General features: G+C 45.3%; 1 protein-coding gene across 2 annotated transcripts in view; it reads left to right on the top strand.

The window, feature by feature from the left end:
* The window catches only part of LOC144479184 (uncharacterized), a 57,084-nt gene that overhangs the window by 23,808 nt on the left and 13,935 nt on the right, over positions 1-19,341 (top strand). Inside the window, exon 4 of one of the 2 annotated variants that reach the window (XM_078197795.1) lies at positions 761-908. The exons of the other annotated variant lie outside the window; for it this stretch is intronic. Within the exon in view, the coding sequence (XP_078053921.1) occupies positions 761-811 (51 nt within the window). The 3' untranslated portion in view covers positions 812-908. Of the gene's footprint in view, positions 1-760; positions 909-19,341 lie in introns of those variants that run through there. 2 annotated transcript variants of the gene reach the window in all.

Below are 19,341 nucleotides of genomic sequence, written 5' to 3'. Positions count from 1 at the left end.
ACTCAGCTGATGGATCAGTACTCTTCCATGTGAACTCCACTTGGAGGAGTCACTGAGGGTGGCAAGGGTATGGAATATAGTCTGGGTGGAGAACTTCAACGTCCATCACCAACTGTGACTCTGTAGTGTTGTTTATGTGATGTCAGTCTCTTTAAGACAGTATAGCGGAAGTGAGTCATCTGACTTGAGAGACCAATGTGGAACTGAGAGTGAGTGATCAACCCAGAGGTTGGAGTCTTCTCTCAGGCAGAATCTTCTCGAAGCCAAGTTGTAAGCAGGTAAGGACTGGAGCTGCTGCTCCAGGACATCAAGGCTACAAACTCATGTACCAAGTTTCTCTTATTCAATAAATACCTTTGTTCCTAACAAAACCTGAACTCTGTTGTTGATGCCTTAATAGCCACAACATAACAGGTAGCACCACTACTGACCGAGCTGGCCAGGTCCTAGAGGACATAACTGCTAGACTGAGTCTACAACAGGTGGTGAGGGAACCAACAAGAAGTAAAAACCTACTTGATCTCATCCTCACCAATCTACATGTTGTAGATGCATCTGTAGGAATATCGGGAGGACTGATCACCACACAGTCCTTGTGGAGATAAATCCTTCCATCATGTTGTCCTTAATGGGATAGATTCCTTTGGGACCTCTCTCTGTCTGCTCTCCCTCTCCCCTGCCTGCAGCAACACTTGTTTACAGTGTCCTGGTTACATGACCTGGTTTTCCTGCCATTTCTCTTTTTTCCTTCTTCTTGTAGGTACCTTGTGCTGCCAAGGCCTGTCAGGACTTCACTTGCCGAGGATTTTGACTTTCATAACAATTTACATAAAGATTTTAATATAGTAAAATTTTCCAAGGTGCTGCATAGGAGTATCATCAGGTAACATTTTAATACTGAACCGCCTAATAAAGAGATAAAGGCTGGTGGCCAAAAACATGGTGAAAGAGTGAGGTTTTATGTAGTGTCTGACGATGGAGGGCCTGGCAGAGAGGTAGAAGAAATTCCAGAGTTTCAGATTTAGATTAGCCGGTGGTGGGCTGAAGACAACAGGAGCTGAACAAGAACAAATCCTGAGTTCTTGCTGGTTTGTAGAGCTGGAGGAGGTTACAGAAATGAAGATTGATGAGGTGATGGAAAGTGTAAAAGTCATGAACCTGTTGTCTGACATTTACAAGCAGTTGAAATTGCCCTGTGATTGTGCAAGTTGATGCACACCTATAATTATCTACGCTGCCTGGTTACTCCTCCCATTCATCTTAGGGAGTAACTGAACAGTGTCCTTAAAGGTACAGGATAGGTTACCAGCTGAACAGCGCAACAGAGCTCCAGATCCCAGCAAAATGTCACGAGATCTGTCAGTGTTTACAGTTGTTCAGAGTGAACAGCCAGTGGGACTGTGTATCTGTTACTGCTGGCTGCAATTTTCTTGTCTGCTCAGTAGTGTGAGAGCACTAGGACAAACTATAGTAACAGAAAAACACATTGACATGCACATAAAGACAAGTACAAAGAGGAGCACACACACATATGCTCAGCACAAACATACACTGTACACATAGAGGCACAGTAAGAAGTTTCACAACACCAGGTTAAAGTCCAACAGGTTTATTTGGTAGCAAATGCCACTAGCTTTCGGAGCGCTGCCCCTTCGTCAGGTGGAGTGGAGAAATGCTCACAAACAGGGCACAGAGACACAAACTCAATTTACAGAATAATGATTGGAATGCAGTCTTTACAGACAATCAAGTCTTAAAGGTACAAACAATGTGAGCGGAGAGAGCATTAAGCACAGGTTAAAGAGATGTGTATTGTCTCCAGACAGGACAGCCAGTGAGATTCTGCAAGTCCAGGCAAGCTGTGGGGGTTACAGATAGTGTGACATGAACCCAAGATCCCGGTTGAGGCTGTCCTCATGTGTGCGGAACTTGGCAGACAAGATACCGAAAGGACTACAGATCACGAACCCACCAAGGTGAGCAAAAACTGATAGCCAAGTTCCGCGCACATGAGGACGGCCTCAACCGGGATCTTGGGTTCATGTCACACTATCTGTAACCCCCACGACTTGCCTGGACTTGCAGAATCTCACTGGCTGTCCTGTCTGGAGACAATACACATCTCTTTAACCTGTGCTTAATGCTCTCTCCGCTCACATTGTTTGTACCTTTAAGACTTGATTGTCTGTAAAGACTGCATTCCAATCATTATTCTGTAAATTGAGTTTGTGTCTCTGTGCCCTGTTTGTGAGCACTTCTCCACTCCACCTGACGAAGGGGCAGCGCTCCGAAAGCTAGTGGCATTTGCTACCAAATAAACCTGTTGGACTTTAACCTGGTGTTGTTCAACGTCTTACTGTGTTTACCCCAGTCCAATGCCGGCATCTCCACATCATGACTACCATCGACATATAGGCACACACATGTCTTGAGGTATGAGTTCTATTTGTTGGACAAGTAGAATAGATGTGCAAATGAATTGACTAATACATACCAAAATAAACTGAGTGAAAGTAATCATAGGATACTACAGTTTGATCTTTTGAATAATTTAATATATCAAAGCAATATTTTGGGAGCTTTGTGGGAAGGAGCAGTGACTATTGTGTGCAGAAACAGCAACAACCTTCAGAAGCAGTACGTGGCTTTTTCTGTCAGACTCGGCCAGAGTTATGGTGAGAATCTTATTGAAATCTCTGTAGATTTCTGGGGCATATCTCTTTGTTTACATTTTGTTATTTCCCAACTCTGGAATTCCCCAGCGGGCATTACGCAGCTTGCAAACCCACAGGTATACGAAATAGGTAGAGCGGAAAGGACCATATAGCTCGTTCAAGCCTGCTCAACACTGTCACGATGCTTGAAGCATCATCTTCAGACATTCCCTTTCCACCAACAGCTACGTCATTTCCTGGGAGAGGTAAAAGTCAAAGATCAACACTGTCGTATAAGGGTAAATTTAGGGTAAATTTGAGATTGAACACAGCGCCACCCAGACAGTGATGTAAGAGAACACATGACCCACACTGAGGGGTCAGTGCAGGGTTGGATAGAGCCATATGCACAAGTATGGACGCAGACCCTAGCTTGAACCCTTTACTCTCTCTCTCTCTCTCTATATATATATATATATATATATATCTATACATAATTAATAAATACATAAAGTTAACCTACTTAAGACTACAAAGACTTAATTAAGACGTACTGAACTGTATCCAACACCTTGCAACAAACACAAAGGCCAATTCAGGAAAAAATATGGAAAATTCCATTCCAATTTACTTAGGCAATAGAAAACTAAACTATGAGAACCACACTGACGATTTTAATTGCCTGGTGCATTTACCTTTTAGTCCTGGATAAATACCGGTACAGCTCTCTTTTACAGAGTCAACATTCATTTCATGAGGCAACATGTTCAAAAGATCTGTGAAACTGTTTAACATCTCACCCAAACTTGCTCTTATATATCTTGTTTATAAGGTCATTTCTAATCGATTAGACCAAAATAATCTATCAGTAGGAAGAGTCTAGTCCTTTCACTATTTTATACATTGTATCAAATTATCCCTGAGTTTAAGAATCTCTGAAGTGAGTTGATCCAGCTGTTTATGAGTAATTAAGATTTTTTTAAGCTGGGAATCATTCTTGTTGCCCTGTTTGCCATATCCCCAAGCTGATATTTCTAGTAGTCTTTTGGATCTGTGAAAGTGCATTGTCCATTATGGATCAAATGGCCTCCTCCATGCTGTAGTATCCTATGGTTTCTTTCACGCAGTTTATTATTAGTTAATTGGTTTGCACATCTATTCTACTTGTACACTAGGTAGAACCCACACCTGAAGACATGCGTGTGTGTGTCCATATGTGTACAGTGTATTGTTGTGTTGTGCATATGTGTATGTGCACCTTTTTGTATGTGTCTTTATGTACATGCCTATGTGCATGAGCAGTTGTGCGCCTCTCCATTGGTCGATTAACAACACATTGCTGGAATTTTGTTCGTGGAATGGATGTTCCACCAATGGGCTTGAAATTGGGATTGGGTGGGGGGAGTTGCTTCAACTGGGTGCACAACTCAGAAGCACATTTTATAGGGGCATGCAGCTAATTGGTTGTCATTATTAAGAATGGATACCCATCCCCTGGAGCTACTGCTCAATTGGAGGATCGGCAGCTCAGCAGACTCAGCAGTGCCCATTATCTTCCCGCCACTATGACAGCTATGACCATGGAAAGCATTCTTTCTGGTTGTATTACAGCTTGGTATGGCTCCTGCTCTGCCCAAGACCACAACGAACTACAAAAGGTCGTGAATGTAGCTCAATCCATAACGCAAACCAGCCTCCAATCCATTGACTCTGTCTACACTTCCCGCTGCCTCGGCAAAGCAGCCAGCATAATTAAGGACCCCCCACACCCCGGACATTCTCTCTTCCACCTTCTCCCTTCGGGAAAAAGATACAAAAGTCTGAGATCACGTACCAACCGCCTCAAAAACAGCTTCTTCCCTGCTGCTGTCAGACTTTTGAATGGACTTACCTCGCATTAAGTTGATCTTTCTCTACACCCTAGCAATGACTGTAACACTACATTCTGCACTCTCTCGTTTCCTTCTCTATGAACGGTATGTTTTGTCTGTATAGCGCGCAAGAAACAATACTTTTCACTGTATGTTAATACATGTGACAATAATAAATCAAATCAAATCAAATTGTCAGTGCTGGGGAAGGTGACAATAGATCCCTGCAGTGACTGCACCTGGAAGTACAGGATGCTGCCCTCCCAACTATAGGTGGGGTCTGGGGTGCCTGGGGCTAGTCAGGCAGGCCCTGACAAAGGGGTGGGTGGGTTGTGATGGGGGCAGGTGACACCGCTGCCATGAGGACAGCCATCCCTACGTCAAAACTGCTTAAATAGGAGAGCCCTCAGACCCACAGCGAGGCTGCCAGTGTTTACTTGGCATAATCTCCCCAAGCAATGGAAGGCCAAATCACCACAGATAAAATGCCAGTGGAGGTGAGACGAGGTCACTTAAGTGGCTCAATTGGCATCTGTGCAGACATGCCATCCACCACCTTCCCTACCCCTGGCACAATGTCATTGTCATGGGAAGACAATGGGAACTCCAGCCCTTACCTTCCCTCTCTATTTTATGGACCACCCCACCTCCTTAATTGCACTTCAACTGAGTGGCTTGCTAGGGCAGAGGGCAGTTAATAGTCAACCGCTGTGGGTCTGGAGGCAGATGTAGGCCAGACTGAGTAAGGATGGTAGATTTCCTTCCCTAAAGGGCATTAGTGAACCAGATGTTTTTTACAACAGTGAATGATAGTTTCATGGTCACCGTTAACGTGACTGGCTTTCAATTTGACCAGCTGTCATAGTGACGGATTTGAACCCATGGCACCAGAGCCTGGTGTTTGGAATACTAGTCCAGTGACATTACCCACTACACCATCATGATCATTCAATGTCAGATCTGACTGGCCTACTGAAAACATTATTGGGTCTTGCTTTTGTTTGCTGAAACTGCTCGCTATTCCAGGATTATCCTGTCTGCAGGCTTTGACATATTGACTACCTTGTCCTACTCCAATACTTCTCCACTGTTATCTACCTTGCTGGATCTGCACTCACCCGGTTCCATTCTACCTACCCTTAGCCAGAAAATTACCTGCAATGACTTCTTTCTCTGCTCCCGCATCATTACCTCTGGTATCCCCCAAGGATCTATCCTTGGCTTCCTCTTTCTCACCTGTATGTTGTCCCCTGATGACTTCAATCCAAAGTATAGCTTTAGTTGTCATGTATACACTGAACACACTCAGCTCTACACACCACCACCTGTCTTGACTCCACCACAGTCTCTAATTTATCAGATTTCTTGGCTGGCATCCTGAACTGGATGAGCAGAAATTTTCAACCAAATATTGGGAAGGCTGAAACTATTGTCTTTGGTCCCCACCACAACCCGTATTCCTCTCCCACTCTGATGCTGAAGCAGACTGCTTATAAACTTGGTGTCACACTTGACCCTCAACTCAACTTCTGACCACATATAATAAACCATAAGACCATAAGACATAGGAGCAGAATTAGACCACTCGGCCCATCGAGTCTGCTCTGCCATTCAATCATAGCCAATATTTTTCTCATCCCCATTCTCCTGCCTTTTCCCCATAACCCCTGATCCCCTTATTAATCAAGAACCTATCTATCTCTGTCTTAAAGACACTCAATGACCTGACTTCCACAGCCTTCTGCGGCAAAGAGTTCCATATATTCACCACTCTCTGGCTGAAGAAAATCCTCCTCATCTCTGACTTAAAGGATCGTCCCTTTAGCTTGAGGTTGTGCTCCCTGGTTCTAGTTTTTCCTACGAGTGGAAACATCCTCTCCACGTCCACTCTATCCAGGCCTCGCAGTATCCTGTAAGTTTCAATAAGATCACCCCTCATCCTTCTAAACTCCAATGAGTACAGACTCAGAGTCCTCAACCGTCCCTCCTATGACAAGCTCTTTGGTTGAGGACTATGGGCCTGTACTCGTTGGAGTTCCACACCATCACTAAGGTTATTCTGATGACCACAGCAGATGTCATTGCTGAGCAAGCCAGATTCCAGGGGGAAGTCTGTTTTACTGATCATAAACCTTTATTTTACATTTTGAAAAGAAGGAAGAGCTACTGAACCCAAAAACATAGGACTCCAGCAACACCTTTAGGATTTAAAAAAATATAATATTTATTATTAAGATAAAAAAACTTAAGCATATAAGATTAAAGGACAATCCTCAAAAAACCCATTTGGTCAAAGATACACAAATATAAAGTTTTTGGCAACAACTCCCTTACAGATTTTTATTATAAAAATCCACTAATACCCAAAGCAATGAATTATTGTCACTTTAATAAAGATATGCCATACAACTCCTCAAACTCTTCCACTCAGATGTGGCAATCCAAAAAAAAAGGTTCAGAATCAAACTGTTTTTTGAAAAACAGAAATGTTTCTGGCTTGAAAGTTGTGTTTCAAATGCACAATTTTCGCACCTTCTCAGCAAACAGGTCTGGTCTTCAGGACGTTTCCCCACAATTCAGTTAAACATCTTTCCTTCAATTTTTTCTCCCACTTCATCTCACATTCCATTGTCTTCAAACACCAGTTTGAATTCAACTTCAACAAATATAAAAATCTTTCATGTTTTCCTATATTGTCTACGTTCAGCCGATAGAATTTAATGTACCTTCCCCTGTTTACACCTGAAGCCTTTGTAAGTTGTAAACATTCCTTGTCACTTTGGAGCTTCCCTTTGAGGTTCAGCAGCTGAAAGGCAAAGTTCCCACTTATCTTATAATACAAATTTTAGACCCAATCTATTTACTTATAGCTGAAACACACCATAACTCTTCATTATAAATGCATGACCCCAACACCTTTATCCTTTTATCTCTTGGTTCTTATAAGAACATAAGAACATAAGAAATAGGAGCAGGAGTAGGCCATCTAGCCCCTCGAGCCTGCCCCGCCATTCAATAAGATCATGGCTGATCTGACGTGGATCAGTACCACTTACCCGCCTGATCCCCATAACCCTTAATTCCCTTACCGATCAGGAATCCATCCATCCGCGCTTTAAACATATTCAGCGAGGTAGCCTCCACCACCTCAGTGGGCAGAGAATTCCAGAGATTCACCACCCTCTGGGAGAAGAAGTTCCTCCTCAACTCTGTCTTAAACCGACCCCCCTTTATTTTGAGGCTGTGTCCTCTAGTTTTAACTTCCTTACTAAGTGGAAAGAATCTCTCCGCCTCCACCCTATCCAGCCCCCGCATTATCTTATAAGTCTCCATAAGATCCCCCCTCATCCTTCTAAACTCCAACGAGTACAAACCCAATCTCCTCAGCCTCTCCTCATAATCCAAACCCCTCATCTCCGGTATCAACCTGGTGAACCTTCTCTGCACTCCCTCCAATGCCAATATATCCTTCCTCATATAAGGGGACCAATACTGCACACAGTATTCCAGCTGCGGCCTCACCAATGCCCTGTACAGGTGCATCAAGACATCCCTGCTTTTATATTCTATCCCCTTCGCAATATAGGCCAACATCCCATTTGCCTTCTTGATCACCTGTTGTACCTGCAGACTGGGCTTTTGCGTCTCATGCACAAGGACCCCCAGGTCCCTTTGCACGGTAGCATGTTTTAATTTGTTTCCATTGAGATAGTAATCCCATTTGTTATTATTTCCTCCAAAGTGTATAACCTCGCATTTCTCAACGTTATACTCCATTTGCCATATCCTCGCCCACTCACTCAGCCTGTCCAAATCTCTCTGCAGATCTTCTCCGTCCTCCACACGATTCACTTTTCCACTTATCTTTGTGTCGTCTGCAAACTTCGTTACCCTACACTCCGTCCCCTCCTCCAGATCATCTATATAAATGGTAAATAGTTGCGGCCCGAGTACCGATCCCTGCGGCACGCCACTAGTTACCTTCCTCCAACCGGAAAAACACCCATTTATTCCGACTCTTTGCTTCCTGTCGGATAGCCAGTCCCCAATCCACTTTAACACACTACCCCCAACTCCGTGTGCCCTAATCTTCTTCAGTAGCCTTTTATGGGGCACCTTATCAAACGCCTTTTGGAAATCCAAAAACACCGCATCCACCGGTTCTCCTCCATCAACCGCCCTAGTCACATCTTCATAAAAATCCAACATGTTCGTCAAGCACGACTTTCCCCTCATGAATCCATGCTGCGTCTGATTGATCGAACCATTTCTATCCAGATGCCCTGCTATCTCCTCTTTAATAATGGATTCCAGCATTTTCCCTACTACAGACGTTAAGCTGACCGGCCTATAGTTACCCGCCTTTTGTCTCCTTCCTTTTTTAAACAGCGGCGTAACATTAGCCGTTTTCCAATCAACCGGCACTACCCCAGAATGCAACGAGTTTTGATAAATAATCACTAACGCATCCACTATTACCTCTGACATTTCTTTCAATACCCTGGGATGCATTCCATCCGGACCCGGGGACTTATCCACCTTCAGTCCCATTAGTCTACCCAGCACTGCCTCTCTGGTAACATTAATTGTATTAAGTATTTCTCCTGCTGCCAACCCTCTATCGTTAATATTTGGCAAACTATTTGTGTCCTCCACCGTGAAGACCGACACAAAAAACTTATTTAAAGACTCAGCCATATCCTCATTTCCCACTATTAACTCCCCCCTCTCGTCCTCCAAGGGTCCAACATTCACTCTAGCCACTCTATTCCTTTTTATATATTTATAAAAACTTTTACTATCATTTTTTATATTAATTGCTAGCCTAGCTTCATAGTCTATCCTTCCTTTCTTTATCGCTTTCTTAGTCTCTCTTTGTTGTTTCTTAAATTTTTCCCAATCACTTGTTTCTCCACTCTGTACGCAGCTGTTTTTATTTTAATACTCTCCTTTATTTCCTTCGTTATCCACGGCTGGTTCTCCCTTTTCTTACAATCCTTGTTTTTTGCTGGAATATATTTTTGCTGAGAACTGAAAAGGATCTCCTTAAAAATCCTCCACTGTTCCTCAGCTATCCTACCTGCCAGCCTGCTCTCCCAGTCTACCTTAGCCAATTCATCCCTCATCCTATCATATTTCCCTCTGTTCAAACAGAGGACACTGGTTTGGGACCAAACTTTCTCCTCTTCCATCTGAATCAGAAATTCGACCATATTGTGGTCACTAGACCCAAGAGGGTCCTTCACAATAAGATCCTTAATTCTACCTACCTCGTTACACAATACCAGATCCAAAATAGCTCGTTCCCTCGTCGGTTCCGTAACATGCTGTTCAAGGAAACTATCCCGACAGCATTCTAAGAACTCTTCCTCCATTCCACCCTTACCGACTTGAGTCTGCCAGTCAATGTGCATGTTGAAGTCCCCCATGATTATTGCCGTTCCGTTTTTACATGCATCCCTTATCTGCTTGTTTATAGCCCTCCCTACCTCAACATTATTATTTGGGGGCCTATATACCACACCTACTAGTGTCTTTCTCCCTCTACTATTCCTCATCTCTACCCATAATGATTCCACGTTTTGTTCCTCAGAGCCTATGTCATCCCTCAGTACTACCCTGATATTATCTCTTATTAATAGCGCGACCCCACCACCTTTTCCTTCCTGTCTATTCTTCCTAAACGCCTGATACCCCTGGATATTCATCTCCCAGTCCTGGTCACCTTTCAGCCACGTTTCTGTAATGGCCACTAGATCGTACCCACTTGTGCTGATTTGCACCATCAACTCATTTACCTTGTTCCGAATGCTTCGTGCATTCAGGCAAAGTGTCCTTATTCCAGCTTTTATCTGGACCCGCTTTGATGAGTCGCGAACACCCTCTCCCTCTACTCCCTTATCTAAATTACCGCCTTCATTCACTTGCACCCTCTCCTCTACCATTAATTTTGTAATTCCCCTTACCCCTGCATCCTCCACCCCATCAATTAGTTCCTTGATCCTAGTCAACTCTTCTAGCTCCCCTCCCCCCAACCTATCTAGTTTAAATTCTCCCCAGTAGCCTTAGCCAACCTACCGGCCAGGATATTGGTCCCCGTGTGATTCAAGTTCCACCCGTTTTTTGTATACAGATCACCCCTGCCCCTAAAGAGGTCCCAATGGCCCAGGAACCTGAATCCCTGCCCCCTGCACCAGTCCCTCAGCCACACATTCATCTTCCACCTCACTCCATTCCTGCCCTCACCTTCCCATGGCACAGGCAGTAATCCTGAGATTACTACCTTTGCTTTCCTCTTTCTCAGCTGTCTCCCTAATTCCCTGTACTCCCTTTTCATGACCCCTTCTCCCTTCCTACCCACATCAGCGGTACCAATATGTACCGCTACCTCAGGCTCCTCTCCCTCCCACCTCAGGATTTCCGGGACGCGACTAGCGACATCCTGGATCCCGGCCCCAGGGAGGCAGACCACCATGCGAGAATCCCGCCTACCTCCGCAGAAACGCCTGTCTGTCCCCTTCACCATCGAGTCCCCGATTAATACCGCCTTCCTCCTCTTTTCCTTAGCCCTCTGAGTTACAGGGCTGGACTCCACTGCGGAGACACGGCCACTGCTGCTTCCCCCAGGCGGGCTGTCCCCCCCAGCAGTACTCAAGCAGGAGTACTTGTTGTGCAGGGGCAAATCCACTGGGGTGCTCTCAACCACCCTAGCCTTACCCTTCCTGGCCATCACCCACTTGGCCTCCTCCCGTTGCCCTGGTGTGACCACCTGATGATAGCTCTTGTCTATCACCTCCTCATTCTCCCTCATCAGCCTAAGATCCTCAAGCTGCAGTTCCAGCTCCCTAACACGGTCCCTCAGGAACCGCAGCTCGACACACCCCTCACAGATGTGGATGTCCGGGAGGCCAGATGCCTCCAGGACCTCCCACATCCTACACTGGGAACAACACACTGGTTTCACACTCATACTGGACACTTTATGTCAAGTAAGACAGTGAAAAGTTAATAAGAGTGTAAGGAAACAAAAACTCACCCCTGCTCGTCCAAGCCCTGTGAGCCAAAGCCCTGACAGCTCACTCAACTTCCCACTCACTCTGCTGCCCGCTACGATGCTGCCCGCTGTATACTTTGGTACGCTTTTAAACCCTCCAAAAACTTCCCCAGGCCTCTCCTGGCCCGACTTCCGGTTTTGAAAAAAACCTCCGATTTTAAACCCAAAATTAACTGAAAAAATAAATAATTAATTAAAGTCAGAAAACCCACTCTCTTACCCTCAGCCTGCTCCTGGGAACAAATCCCTGATATTAACAGCTGATATTAAACCCAAACAACTGAGATTAAACCCAAACAACTGAGATTAAACCCAAACAACTGATATTAAACCCAGAACAACTGAGATTAAACCCAGAACAACTGATATTAAACCCAAACAACTGAGATTAAACCCAAAATAGACAAGTTGTCTCTATTAATCTCCCCAATTTAATCAATCATGGACACACACATAGCTTAATTTACAGAATATCACTATAAATCCCAAAAAATATTTTTTAAAATCATCCATTATCACACTACAGCATTTTCACCTCAGTAGCATCACCTAACTCTGCTCCTACCTCAGTTCACATGCAGCTGATATCCTCATCTATGCCTTTGTAATCTCCAGGCTTGATTATTCTAACACACTCTTGGCTGGCTCCTCCATGTTCTACCTTCTGTAAACTCTGATGCCCATGTTCTAACTCGCACTAACTCTAAGTCCCATTCACCCATCACTCCTATGCTCGCTGAACTACACCTAGTTAAGCAATGTCTTCATTTCAAAATTTTCATCCTTGTTTTCAAATAATTTTACGCCATCACCCCCTCCCTCTCTCTGTAATCATTCCCAGCCCTGTAACCCTTTGAGGGGTCTGTTCTCCTCCAATTCCTCCTTCCCAAATTTTAATCACTTCACGACTGGTAGCCACGTCTCACCTGCCAAGGCCTCAAGCTCTGGAATTCTCTCTCTTAACCTCTGCACCTCCGTATCTGTCTTTCCTCCTTTCGCTTAAAGTCTATCTCTGCTCTGATATCTCCTTACTGGACTGAAATTTTGTTTGATAAAGCCCCTGTAAAGTATCTTTGGGTGTTTTAGTGGTAAAGACAGGATATAAGTGTAGATTATTGATGTCATTGATGCAAGTATATGTGTGTACTTGCATAAAGGAATGTTGCTTGGTCCCCAGTCATTTTCTTTCCTTTGCTCTTGGCCTGAGTAGAGATTTGGGACATAGGACCGAAGAGCAGAAGTAGGCCATTCAGCCCTTTCAATAGGATCTGGATGATCTGGCTGCGGTTTCAACTCCACTTTCCTGTCTGAAATCCCTAACCCTCGGTTCCTTTGTCTATCAGGAGTGTTGACTCCTCAGTTGGGGTAAAGTCCATGATCTTTGGTATCTTGTCCAGTGGCTATTACTTACATGTGAGCCTTGATACTGAGTGCTGGAGACAATCTTGTTCTGGAGGATTTCAAGTCTCAGCTAAATCCTGTTTGTAGCTGATGTCCGTGTAACACCAACATTCAGCAGGGCATTAGTAGATAGTGAGCAGGAATCCTGGCTTCATAAGTCCCTGAATTTTGGAGATTTAGAAGCTTTTAAAAAAGGTTTTTTTTTACACACCGTAGACCAATCATATGGATATGCCACTGTTAGGAACTCAATGTTCCAGCTTATTGCTTATAGCATGTTGCAAAATAATAACACGTGCAAGTTAATTAATGTAGATTTGTTTTTATGGAACTGAGCTCATACACATTCCTCTTGTGCAATGTCACCCTCGTCATCTGATCGGAACGGGTATGGCCAGTTTGTCTGGGCCTAATGATTCAGCTAAATGTAAAGGAATGTCCTACCAGTAAACGAGCCCCATTTAACCACCGGAGCTGTGGCACAATAATCTCAGCCTCCACTCTTTCCAGATTGTCTTCCCAACTCTGGTTGCATGTATTCCTGGAGATTTTATCATAGAAATCATAGAAACCCTACAGTACAGAAAGGCCATTCGGCCCATCGAGTCTGCACCGACCACAATCCCACCCAGGCCCTACCCCCATATTCCTACATATTTTACCCACTAATCCCTCTAATCTACGCATCCCAGGACACTAAGGGGCAATTTTTAGCATGGCCAATCAACCTAACCCGCACATCTTTGGACTATCTTTTACCTCCAATTACCTGATCAAGTAAACAACTCTTTTTCCTATCTGCAATATTTTTCATGGAACATTTAAAAAGCTTTTTTTTAATGCTGCCATGATTTTTCATCACAGCAGTGACTTTAATCTTTACATTCTGGAGACTCTGGAACAGTCCCGGAAGTTTGTTGACCCTATTTAGAAGTTACAATTATATTGGATACCGGGATGTGGCTGGATAAGATTGCAGTAAAGCTCCGCTATAAACATAAAGGTGTTTTCTACCATTTCTGCAATAATATTTTGTATCACATAGAATTATGAGTCCAAAGATGTACAGGTTATGTGGATTGGCCATGCTAAATTATCCCTCAGTGTCCCAAGATACATAGGTTAGGGGGCTTAGTGGGGTAAATATGTGGGATTATGGGGATAGGGCCTGAGTGGGATACTCCATCGGAGAGTTGGTGCAGACATAATGGGCCGATTGGCCTTCTGCTGCACTGTAGTGACTCTATGTTCAATTCTACAGCCCAGACACAGACCATTTGGCTCACTAGGTCTCTGTCAGGGTTTATGCTCCACATGAGACTTCTTCCACTTTATTTCATGGAACTCCATCCACAGAACTTTCTGGGAACATAGGACGTAGGAGCAGGAGTCGGCCATTTGTTGCTTTGAGACTGTTCTGCCATTTGATAAGATCATGGCTGATCTGGTTGTGGTCTCAACTCCACTTCCCTGTCCTCTTCCTTGTTCGCTTATCAACTTATCTAGGTTCCCCTTGTCTACTGTAATCACCTCAGCCACTCCATGTGATAGGGAGTCCCACCTTCGCTTGGTAAATAATTTCCTGAATTCCTTATGAATTGATTGCTGACTAACTGATTTCATGGCCTCTAGTGTGAACCGTCTACCCTTTCAAACACCTTCATAACTTCAAAGATCTCTACCGGTTACTTTACAGTCTTTTATTCTCGGAGGAAAGAGCCTCAGCCTATTCAGTCTTTATTGATACCCGCACTCTCTCAATTCTGGCACCATCCTCATAAATCATTTTTAGATTTTCTGGGGTGATTTTACCATTGCGTTGCGCCAGTTTTCGGGCACGAAAACTTGGTAAAGTCGGGCATGAGGCGAATAGCGTGATCCACACCCGCGTCCGCGCAGATTCCCACTTTACCAAGGTCCGAAAATGGCCACGATCGGCACCGCGCCCGAAACGGGGCACGACATCAATTTAAATGTATTTGCATGCATTTAAATTGACTTAATGAGCTGCACCCCCAGTCTTACCTGCGTTTCCCCCTTTACCATTGCGTTTGCCCGTCCAGATTCGGTAAAATCACCCCCTCTGTGTAATTTGAGCTGAATTCTCCTGACAGTTTTCTTTCAGGGATCAGGGTAATTTCTGGGTTGGGAATGTGGATGTGGGCTGGATGGGTCTCCTGGTTTGATCTTTGTGGAGGTGTCCAATTAAAGCTTGTTTCTGGGATTACAATCCAGTCAGGGATGGTGGATGGGCTGTTGAGTTGGCAGCACAAATATTTAAGGATCTATCAGCTGCCCGCGCAGTGCCCGCTCTGAGAGAGGCGAGCAGGCTTCCTTCAGATGGGAAATCATCAGAAGATGGATGCCGGTTATTGAAGGGCTACATCTGATCCGCTACCTCAGTGGTGCCTTTGTCAAAATAAGTGAACATTCCAAGCTCGGCACTGCGTAATGAGGTCACTAACTGAGGTCTTCTCTTACTCAAAGGGGCAAGGCCATCAGCAGTATGGCATTGCAGAAGCACCGTCACACAAATCATGTGCACCCTTCACCAGTACAGGTCGGTGAGAACTCAGTCACGTATAGAAGAGACGGTACGCAGTGAGGAGCACTTCACATTTGAGCAGGTGATGGAGGCAATAACAGCTTTGGAGGACTGAGATGAGCTCCAGCCACACATAACATTCATCTAAGCCTTGGGGGTCACACAGCACCAAGGCGCTTGTGAAGCACTAAAGGGAGATGTGTGGCTATCTGGCAGAACCTGACCAGAGGATGGAGGAGTCTGTACCATGAGTGTTGCCATCTGAAAAGCATTTGTGTGCATCAACCCCTCCACTGAAGGAGTAGCCAGCCTCTTGCAGAGTCTTGTGTTGACAGACTCAGAAGTGGATGGAAGACCAGCTCAGTGGCCTCCCTACTATAGAGGTGATTTTGTGCCCACATTTGCTGTCTGCGAGTGCCAACCTCTGTTGGGGGGGGGGTCAGTGCGGGGGTGGGCCCCTGTGAAACCCCACAGGAGGAATTCCCTGACGTCTGTTGGGGAGGACTGATGCCTGGGAGGGGGAGATTTCCCCTGAGACGGCAGTGGTGGGATTGGGGGAGAGAGTGCCCCTGAGACTACGGTGAGGGAGGGGCTGAAGGGGGAGGATGCCCCCGAGACCATGGTTGTGTGGGTCTTTGAGGGGATGGGGTGGAGGGAGATCCGGATGCTTTTGATGGGGAGGAGGGCAGTGGTTGTTGATATTGTGGTGATGCGGGGGGTTGGGGGAGAGCCCCAATGCTTTTGTTGGGGGGGGGGGGGGGGAGAACCCCCCCAATGCTTGTGAGGGTGTCCTTTATTTCCATGGGGCAGGGTGGCAGGTGGGCTGGTGGACATTTACCTCCTGTGCTGATCAGGGAGCCCCTTAAAGTTGGTGCTCCAATCTCTGGGGAACTGGCCTTGCTGGCTCTATCAGGCCCCGCACCATCCTATCGGGCTGATGGCGTAAACCCCGCCCACTCACTTTTTCCAGGGTGTCAGAAAATCGGGTCCACACACCGGTTTTCAGTCAGAACCTGACTCTCTGAAAACACATGGGGAAATTCCACCCTACGTCTGCAATTGACAGCATTGATGGGTTGGTTGTAGAGATAGCTGAGGGTGCATGGAAACATACTCAGGTGCCCTCCATCTCTTGATTAACAGGGAAATGCTGGGAGTCTCAGTAAAGGCAGAGGGAGTCGGGTGGGCAATGGAGACACCCCAGTTGTCTGAATAATGGCACTGGAAGCTGCCTATGTAGGAAGGAGTCATGGCAGCTGCCAGAAAACCTTGCACACATTTACAGAATCCTTTTGTTGTGGTTGCATACCACGTTGAAGGAGTGGAAGCCCTTCTGTTCTCAAATACACACGGCTGGTCAGACAGACTTCATGGGTGCAATGCCTTACACCTGAGAGGCTCTTGTCATGGAGGTGAAGAGACAGCCCCCCCCCGGGCCTGACTGGTAAGATCTATTAGAACTTGATGTAGTGCAATACCCTGGGAGACAAGGCATTCACTACCCAGGATAAGGCATTTAGAAGTGGCAGATTTCAAACTCCGCAAATGTCAGCTGGAATGATCTGAATGAAAAGAAATTCTTCATCACGGTCACCATCGGTCTGGATAGTGGGTGGCCACTCCTCCATCTAGCCTCAGATTCTCGGCCAGAGGCTGCAGAGGTCTTGACCACCTGCTGTAAGAGCTTCTGGTTGAAGCAGCACCCTGCTGTTGAGGATCCTTAGCACCCTGTGATGAGGATAACACCTCCCTCCCTCTCCTGGCTCTTGTCTAAGCATTCTGTGCTATCCAGACACATTTGGATATACAGCTCACTCCAATTGCTGCTCCCGGTTTCTCACCTATAAGGGGGGGTTGGGGGCGGGGGGGTGTGGGGCAAGGGGGGGGGGCAGGCTTAAGTTGCCTGAATGCTGGCTGAGAGCAGCAGAGTGCGTCATTGCGCATGTGCAGGTCTCTAGCAGCAGAGACCTGTCACTCAGCCTCTGCTGCTCTCAGCCAGCCTCCATGCTTTAAACATCGCACTCCCCCCAGCTACTGTGGGACAATTCAGTCCTAGGCTCATTAATTCAATGCAAAATAAGATTTGAATGTCATTTAAATACATTATTCAGCCTTATGCTGGAAATGGGCCCGAGGCTGATCGCACCGGATATCCGATGGCGTTAAGATCGTGAGAAGCGAGAAATCGGGCATGAACCTGATTTTTCGGCTCTTTTGCGATCTTACCAGCTCGCCCCACCCATCGGCTGGTGGGGTGCAATGGTAAGATCGCCCCCAAAATGTTAACTCTCGTTCGGATGCTGCCAGACCTGCTGAGTTTTTACAGCACTTTCTGCTGCCATTAATAAAAGGTCCCTGGTCGTGCTGTTCTTTGCTTACAGTTACAGTTATGTTACAGTTAGCCTTGGCATTCCTGTGATGGGAATTTAAATTCAATTAATAAATCTACAAACATAAAGCTAATAACAATCAATGGTGGTATTGTGGTCACCATACTTGCTTTAATGTTGGTTTTGGCTCACCTGGTAGCACTCATCTCTGAATCAAAAGTTTGGAGAATCATACAATCCCTACATTGCAGATGGAGGCCATTCGGCCCATCGAGCCTGCACCGACAATATTCTCACCCAGACCCTATCTGCGTCACCCTGCTAATCCCTCTGACACTAAAAGGGACAATTGTGCATGGCCAATCGACCGAACTTGCACATCTTTGGACTATGGGAGGAAACCGGAGCACCCGAAGGAAACCCATGCAGACATGGGGAGAATGTGCAAACTCCACACAGACAGTGACCCGAGGCTGGAATTGAACCCGGATCCCTGAAGCTATGAGGCAGCTGTGCTAACCACTTTGCCACCATGCTGCCTGATTTGTACGCTCAAATCCTACGCCTGATGCTTGTGCAGGTAATCTAAGGTAACAAACTGCTCACTTCTTTGTATCAGCTGCTCCCTCATGTGACTGTAAAATGGAATTTAAACTTTTGTAAAGTTAATTCAATTATATATTTTTAATTCGTGTCGCTGGCAAGCCTAGCTTTTGTTGCCCATCTCTAATTATCTTTGAGACAACAGAATGGCTACCTAGGCTAGGTTCAGAAGGTTCTTCTGAGTGAGCTGTGGGTTTGGAGTCACATATAGGCCGGACCTGGAAAGATAGGAAGACTATCTTTCTTAAAGGACATTAGCGAACCAGATGGGTTTTACAACTGACCAGAAGTTTCATGGTCAGGTTGCCATTTACTGATACTAGCTTTCTATTCTTGATGTGATGTGGTTTGAACTCATGTTGCTGGGTCATTGCAGGCTTCTAAATTACTAGTCCAGTAACATGACCACTTCTGTACAGCCCAAATCACATCCAAATCAGAATTTTGGAAAACTAATTTAAATCCTGACACATTAGAAGAAAGAAAATTCGGTCAGTAATCAGATTAATAAACATCACAAAGATAATTGAATTTAGCCCCTATATCACTTGTAACATTTGAGTGAAATCTTATTCAATTGGTGACTATAAGGCATTAATTCCACAAGAGTAAATACAGAATGTGCTGAAATGTTTCTTATTTTAAATTTTACTCCATTCTTAAAGTTACAAAGCCGATGTTCAGAATGGACCGGGCAAATCCAAATCCATTCCTTACTTGCTCCAAAAATCAAATTCAAATTGAATCCAATTCATGGTCCCCACAAGAGGGACAAACAAGATCCAAGCTGACAAGGTAAGGCATTGTACCCCAACTTGGGCTTAATCTGACAGTTGATTTTAGCCAAAAGTACTGGAAATACACAGCAGGTCTGGCAGCATTT

This window comes from Mustelus asterias, chromosome 25 (genome assembly GCF_964213995.1).
Source record: "Mustelus asterias chromosome 25, sMusAst1.hap1.1, whole genome shotgun sequence".
In the NCBI taxonomy this organism is placed as follows: Eukaryota; Metazoa; Chordata; class Chondrichthyes; order Carcharhiniformes; family Triakidae; genus Mustelus; species Mustelus asterias.
Note: the sequence above shows the minus strand (reverse complement) of the source record. Positions and strands in the feature narration are given on the sequence as shown.